We start from the raw sequence: 7,761 nt of genomic DNA, 5'->3' as shown, positions 1-7,761 counted from the left end.
CAAAACTTTTCATAGTTATTTGCCTTTTCCAATTTCATTCTCTCACAAGTGTACTGTGAAGTTTTCCAGAAGTTACATGATGAGTGACATAGCACCAGGTTACAAAGCAAAAGCAAATAAGAATCCAGCTATCAAGGCAGTTGTTAAGATTTGCAAAAACATAAAACAATGCCACTCTACTCACTAAATATGTTTTTGAAAAGTCATTTTTCATAAATTATGTATGTTAATATGTAACTGAATTACTATTCATTTGAAAGGAACGTTTAAAACATTTCTCAGTTTTAATTTCTAATACCAATACCCATAGATATAACCCAAAACAAAAACTCTGGAATCCTCAATTTCAGGAGTGCAATGGGGCCTTCAGACCAAAAGCTTTGAGGATCACTGGCCTACTCTCTCACGGTCTCCAATTCTTCCCCTTCATTCTCTCGGAAACCCACTCTAGTTAGGGTTCTCATCATTATGAGCCACCAAAATTGCTCACGAACGCTAATGACTTCCCAATAGCTAAATCCAATGGTCAGTGGCCAGTCTCGCCTCATCTCATCTCGCTCAGCCTACCTACAGAACACGCCACAGCTGATTCCTTCCTCCTCCTGAGGTCTGTTCTCCACCTGGCTTCCAGGACACCATGCCCAGGTCTCCTATACCTCTGGCTTCCTTTCCTTCTCTCCAAGGTCTGTTTTGCTTTGAAATCTTCTCTATGCCCACTTTAGGACCTTGGTCATCTCCAAATTTGTACCTCTAGACCATTCTCTCCTCTGAATTCTAGACTCATACAACAGCCTACTTGACCTCTGTACTTGGTCACCAGTGATTCTTTTTCTTTTTCTGCCGAGCCGCATGGGTACGCAGGATCTTAGTTCCCTGACCAGGGATGGAACCAATGCACCCTGCAGTGCAAGTGTGGAGTCCTAACCACGGGACCACCAGGGAAGTCCCTCAACTTCTGTACTTGGATTCTAAACAGGCATTCCAAACTTTCAGATGACCAAGACCTAACTTTCTCCAGTCAAATCTGTTCTTCCCCATCTCATTTGGTCCCCTCTATCCTTCCAATGGCTTCCAAGGCCAAGAACTTGTAGTCATCCTTAATTCCTCTCTCACATCTTATGTTCAATCTAGCAGGAAACCCTGTTGGTTGACTTCAAAATTCACCCAAAATCCAATCATTATCTCCCCTGTTCCACTGTTCAAAGCCACCATTATCTCTCACCTGGGTCATCATAGTAGCCTCCCATCTCATCCCCTCACTTGCTCCCTTCAGTTTACTTTTAGCACTGCGGGTACAGTGATCCTTTCAAAAGATCAGACATCATACAGCTGAAAACACACCAATGACCAGAAGATTAAAAGCCACTCCTCACAGTGGCCTGCAAGGGCTGTTCTGGCTGACTCCTAATTACCTCTCCAGCTTCTTCTCCTACACTCTCCTCCCTGCTCACTCTGTCTAGCCTTCAAGCTATTACAATGGTTATTGCCTCTGTCGGGGAAGTTCTTCCTCCAGAAATCCTCATGGCTCACTCCCTCTACTCCTTCTAACCTTTGCTCAACGGTCGCTGTCTTAAGAAGACCAACCCTTATCTCTTTCACTTGGAGGTACACCTCCATCCCTCACCTCCCTGCATTCTGATCTCCCTTATCCTGGTCTATATCCCTCCATTAACCCACAGCTAAGTTATGTCTGTCTCCCCAGTAGATGTAAGCTCTACAACTTAAGAATTTTTGTTGGTTTTGCTCACTAATGTATCTTCTGTGCCTGAAATAGTCCCTGGCAAATAGTTTCTCAACAAATATGTGGAATGAATATATGGAATTAGCTTCTCCATCTATAAAGCTTGATTGGGAGAGAGGGGAGTTTAGACTCAATAGTTCCTCCCAGCTCAAGCCTCTGATTCTCTAACCAGCCAAATACTCATTTATACCACAACTGATTTGAACCTTTGGCCCTACAAGGCTCAGCTCCTGGTCACAAAGACCAGGGCCCTGGACCCGGCCCACAATTCTAAGTGCCCAGATAGGACAGGGCAGGATAGGTACCAACTAACCAAGCACTGTCCTCATTAGTTGTCAGAGTCTGGGACACTTGGCCATAACTATGTTTCTGATCTTTTCTCATCCCAAGGCCACCTATTTCGCCTACCTGAAGCAATCACTGCTATTAAGCTTTAACTTTAACTTTGCCCTGCAGCAAAGCACAAATCCCAAGTGTGGATGTCCAAGTGGGAGCCATGATTTCAATTAGTTATGACAACCCCATAATCCTAACCCAAATTCAGATCCCTCTTCCAATGACAACCTTCTTTCTACCCCAGGGCAAACTTGAATTCTAAGAGGTTTTTGTAAAGTAGAAAAGATGAGATGGAAATGGAAAGTGACAGCATGAAATACAATTAAAATACTGTCTAGCCAACCCTTTTTAGGCTCGAACATGGTACTATCCCAAACCTAGCTTTAAGAACACTGTTCTCTTACTCACTGGGCAGTAGGACAAACTGGCCTGGCACCTGGAAGATCATGTTTGTGGAATGGAAGAATTAAACCTGGAGTGACTCATTTGAGAAGTTCACTGAATACTGAAGCATAACCAGGCTCAAATCAGCATTAACCAATACCAACCAGAAATGTGAGGGTGATGAAGGGAAAGAAGGGACTAAGAACCCACCTAGGTAATGGAGGGCTCTGTGCCCCAGGTGCTGAGGCTCCTTCCTCATGACCACTGGGATCTGTTTCCACCCCCTATCACCTCCTCTCAAGCCTTCAGCAAAATCTAAGTCTAGCTTATTTCTAGCTTGCCATCTTGATACTAAGAAAAAAGGGGCTGGGGGGAGAAGGAACATGAGTTAAGATATACCTGCCCTTAAATTAGTAGGATCGTGGATAAATGACTTAACCCTTGCAGGGTTGCAAAGGTGAAACAAAATGGTACATGTGAAAATACCTAGCATTCATGGTAGGTATTCAATGTTCTTTTCTTTTCCATTCTCTTTAAGGAAAATGAACCAAATCTGACCAATACGCTAGCCAGCATGTGTATCTACTGACATTAATCTCCCAACATCTATTACTTCCTTCTTCTTCGATATTGGCCAGTTGCCTTGCCAATTCTGCCCCAAAGATCCAAGCACTCCTCTATCCTCAGTGCTACTACATTTAGGTTCAACAACAACCCTTACTAGCGTGAATCAAATAATTGGTCCAACTGGTCTCCCAATCTCCGGTTCAAATCAGCTTACACATGCTGAAGCTCTTAATGCTACATTGCTCTGCTCTGGTTTGCATATGGCTCCCAAATGCCTACTAAGTCAAGGTCAAATTCCAGGGTCCCATGTTTCACCTGATTTCTAGTCTTATTTCCCTTGCTCACATCTCAGACTCTGGTCCAACTGAACTACCAGTGCTGTTCCTGGTACACACTTTTGGATTTTCCACCTCAGCTCTATCCACGCTCCAGTAGGCCACTGTCCTCCCCAACTACCACCTGTCTACTACATCCTTCACTACTCCCAACTGCTGGAGGCTCTCCAATATGCTAGGCTCCCGCTGGCTTCAGGTCCCTTGCAGAGGCTAGGCCTTTTACCTGGGATGCTCCCCTCTGCTTCCAATTCCCTACTCTTGCTTCTGGGCACTATTTCCTGAAAGGTCAATTTCCTTACGTTCGTTGTAAAGCAACTATGATAAATACTGATTTAATGTTTTTCTCCTTGACTAAGCCGCAGAAGTCATGAGGATGGGGCATGTTTCTGATTTTGCTTACCACTGTTATCCCAGAGCCTAGCACGGTACTTGACAAATGAAAGCCCACAATCAATCTGTTAAATAAGCAAAGATTTCTCTAAAAGGACAGTCACTCACACACTGTTTATAGTATCTCAAATGGAGAAATGGACATGTGCTATCTGAAGTGGGAGAATGGTTACATTACTGTACCTATAATAGAATGTCAATTATTGAAGGCCATGGTTTCAAAGTATGACACGGAAAATGCTTGGGTTAGAGCTGAATGGAAGAGCAGGAAACTAAACCTAAAAGAGCATGATCTAAACTATGCAGAATTGGATGTGCGAGTAGGAAGGATACAAATTGGGGACAGTGTTCATATGCTGAAAAAAATGTCCGTACTTCTTTTGCACATTTTCTACAGTAAGCATTTATTAATTGATGAGAAAGTGTTTCTAAAAAACTTAAAGAGACTCAGCTCAAATGCAATTTCTACTCAAAACTTCCCTAGACTTTCTCATTTGTACTCAAATCCCACATCTCCTCATTGAGACTTGGGAGGAATCTTTGATAACCAGCACTTAGTTCTCTTCAACTCTGCATTTGCCCCCAACTCCATACCCCCTGCCTCCCTGGGCTCAGATTGAAGAATCCAGTAGTCCAGGAAGTGTGCATGCAGAACAAAAAGAAGTACACTCACCTAGTTTAAAAACACCCAAGATGCTTTGCCCTGAATTTTAAGCAGCACATGTGACCTGGTCCATTCTGGTTTCAAGTTCAAAGGCATCAGGCCGGTCCTGTGGGTTAGCAGCTAACATATCTTTCAAGAGCTGCTTGATCCCCTCAGACATGGAAGTCCTGCGTTTCTGGGGGATGTGCAACTCCATCTTTGGGTTTTCTAGCAGCGCCTCACCAACAGGGACGATCTCAGTCCCCTGTTTGATATAGGTCCCCAGGAGCTCCTTCTTGGTCTCAGAGTCAATGAAAGTGATTCTTTCTATCATTGCCCAGATGATAATGCCCAGGGCAAAGATGTCAGCCTTGGCTGTGTAGTGTCCCTCCCAGACCTCAGGGGCCATGTAGAAGTCTGAGCCACAGGCTGAGGACAGCCAGTATTTATTCACATTCACATTTTTGTTGTCTTGATTGCCCTCTTTACCTCGGGGGGCCAGCCCAGCACAGACCTTGCTTAGTCCAAAGTCTGCCACCTTGAGGATGGGGGTGCCAGACCGCTCTGTGATGAGGATGTTGTCTGGCTTTAGGTCCCTGTGCACGATGTGGTTTTTGTGCAGGAAGGCAATGGCGCTCGTGAGCTGTAGCATGAAGCTCTTGTTGGTGGCTGGGTCCGGCCTCCGGGACAGGACATACTGATTCAGGTCTCCACCTTCACAGAACTCCATGACAAACCAGAGATAGCAGGGCTCCTCAGCATAACCCAGGATCCTTTCTCCTAAATCAAGGGAAGACCAGAAAGAGCCCAAGTGAGATGGACACAGTCACACCACTTGTAGACTAAAGGGCTGTAGCATATTAAGAGTAGGAGTGACAGTGATGACAACCGTTCCAAGAGGAACAGCACAACTGGCACGGAGCCAACTCTGCACAACAAGGCCCATCTCTACTCATACAGGGTGAGTCAAGTGATAACAAGATAAGGGAACCCTGGTTTACTGATGATTAGCCAGGAGGCAACTTAGTTCACCTCTCCCAGTTTCCACTTCTGCTTCTTCACCTATAAATGGCCATGTGTAACACAGAGTACCAACACTGGCACCTGACGTTCAATTTAATATTTACTACCACCCTAGGAGGTAGGAAGAAATAGCCCCATCTAATAAAATGAACAACCCGAGGCTCACAGCGACTTAGAGTTAACAGACTCAAATCCATGACTGCAGCGCCACTGTGTTTCATTATACTGTCTCCAAATAGGCAGCACCATACCACCCACATCTCCCAAGGCTGCTGCTGAGACGAGGGAAAATATGTGAGAAGACTGTCAAATGTCTGTTACTCCATGCTAAGCCAAAGACCTTCCCTCCCTCCCTTACCTCCTGCCTTGTGCAGGGATTCTTGCCGATGCAACTAGAATGGAACTACAAGTTTATTTCAGACACACTCCAACTCAGTGTTTTCTGGTAGCCCACCACATGCCTGGCACAAGTTAGGTAAGTGACAGGCCCATCTCTATGAAGTTTAGTTTGAAGAAGATAAAGATGTTTAAAACAGCAAAAGCATCATTAGACGTGCATCTGCATCAAGGTCACGTTTTACAAACAGTGAAGGGTGGGTAGGAGTCACCAGATCTAAAGAAGTCCGAAGGGGCAGGACTTGAGTGACCCCTAAGAGACAGACAGTAAATCAGCAGGGAGAAGCCAGAAGGAAACTCTAGGCTGAGATGGGATGGATAACGAGGCACAGGAATAAACGGACCAGAGAGGTGTACATAGGAAGTCTGAAGTGGATGTAAGATGTAATCAAGTTATGTGGAAACTTGAAACTCCAGCTCTGCCTTCCTCAGAAAGTCTTTCCTTTTGAACCACAGAAACTCCAGGAAAGCTGCTGACTGGCATCTCCAAACAAATCCCAATACACTTTATAAAGCAATTAATGGTACACTGAACCCTTAGCATGAAGTTATTTGGTGACTGCAAGAGCCCAAAAAGCTTGAGCCTAAGTAGGCATGTGTCTCATCTTGCTGATTAGGAGGTTGGGTCAGCCCCGGGTGGTCACATGGATCATTCGTGACTGAGCCAGACCCTGAGGAAAAGTCCTCTGATGCCCCGAACAGTGTCTCCATTCTACCAAAAATGAAGGCTGCAACCCCTCACACAGCCTCTGCCAGAGGGTTTCTTTCACTAGTCATTTACTTTATTACAAAGAGAATGGGTGATCCAGATGAGATGTTGCTAAGCCCCGAAATTACCAAGGAACATAGCCTACAAAAAGCCAGTGGTTTGGGAGTTCTAGGTTGATCCAAGAAGATGACTAGACAGACAAGGCAAAAGCTTTAGGTTTTTTTGTTTTGTTTTGTTTTTTGCGGCACGCAGGCCTCTCACTGTTGTGGCTCCCCCCGTTGCCGAGCACAGGCTCCGGACGCGCAGGGTCAGCGGCCATGGCTCACGGGCCCAGCCGCTCTGCGGCATGTGGGATTCTCCCGGACCGGGGCACGAACCCGTGTCCCCTGCATCGGCAGGCGGACTCTCAACCACTGCGCCACCAGGGAAGCCCCAATTTAGGTTTTGGACCACGATCTGACAGACCGCATCTCCCCTGTAATTATATAATTTGTTTATGCTGCTCACAATCGAAAGCCATACAGGTAGAACTAGTTTAGGGCAGATGGGTTTTGTTTTTGTTTTTGTTTGCATCAGTTGTTTCCCATCTCATAATCCTCTTTCTAGGTCACCTGCTCCAGTAGGCTGAGGTTCTATCTAAAAGGACTGCAGGGACTTCCCTGGTGGCACAGTGGTTAAGAATCTGCCTGCCAATTCAGGGGACATGGGTTCAAGCCCTGGTCCGGGAAGATCCCACATGCCGCGGAGCAACTAAGACCGTGAGCCAGAACTACTGAAGCCCGCTGTGCCTAGAGCCCATGCTCCGCAACAAGAGAAGCTACCGCCATAAGAAGCCCGTGCACTGCAACGAAGAGTAACCCCCGCTCACTGCAACTAGAGAAAGCCCGCGCACAGCAACAAAGACGCAACGCAGCCAAAAATAAATTAAAAATAAATAAATAAAAAGACTGCAAAATGAAGTGGTGATCTGAGCCCTGATCAATCAACCTAGACTCCCGAGTAAAGACCCATAAAAAGGAGAGCAAGAAATGTTTGGGGGTGGTAGAGCCAGAAAGGAAACTATTAAAAAAGGCATCAAATTCCTTCTGCAAAGGCCACATCAGAAAACAGTGAAACTTCTGGTGGGGAAATAAAGGGTGGGGAATGATGATTATTTTATACACAAAGTTGGTAACTATGGCAATTGAAATAAAAAGACAACAACTCTGTAAAACAGACTACATTTAAGTCCAGGTTA

At 45.4% G+C, this 7,761-nt stretch overlaps 1 protein-coding gene across 1 annotated transcript in view; it reads right to left on the bottom strand.

The window, feature by feature from the left end:
- Positions 1–4,140: 4,140 nt before the first annotated feature.
- The window catches only part of STK35 (serine/threonine kinase 35), a 15,793-nt gene continuing 12,172 nt past the window's right edge, over positions 4,141–7,761 (bottom strand). Inside the window, exon 3 of the mRNA XM_007465378.1 lies at positions 4,141–5,176. Coding sequence (XP_007465440.1) covers positions 4,464–5,176 — 713 coding nt within the window. The 3' untranslated portion in view covers positions 4,141–4,463. The remainder of the gene's footprint in view (positions 5,177–7,761) is intronic.

Source organism: Lipotes vexillifer, unplaced genomic scaffold (genome assembly GCF_000442215.2).
Source record: "Lipotes vexillifer unplaced genomic scaffold, Lipotes_vexillifer_v1.1 scaffold875, whole genome shotgun sequence".
In the NCBI taxonomy this organism is placed as follows: domain Eukaryota; kingdom Metazoa; phylum Chordata; class Mammalia; order Artiodactyla; family Lipotidae; genus Lipotes; species Lipotes vexillifer.
This window is presented reverse-complemented; position numbering and strand designations above follow the sequence as displayed.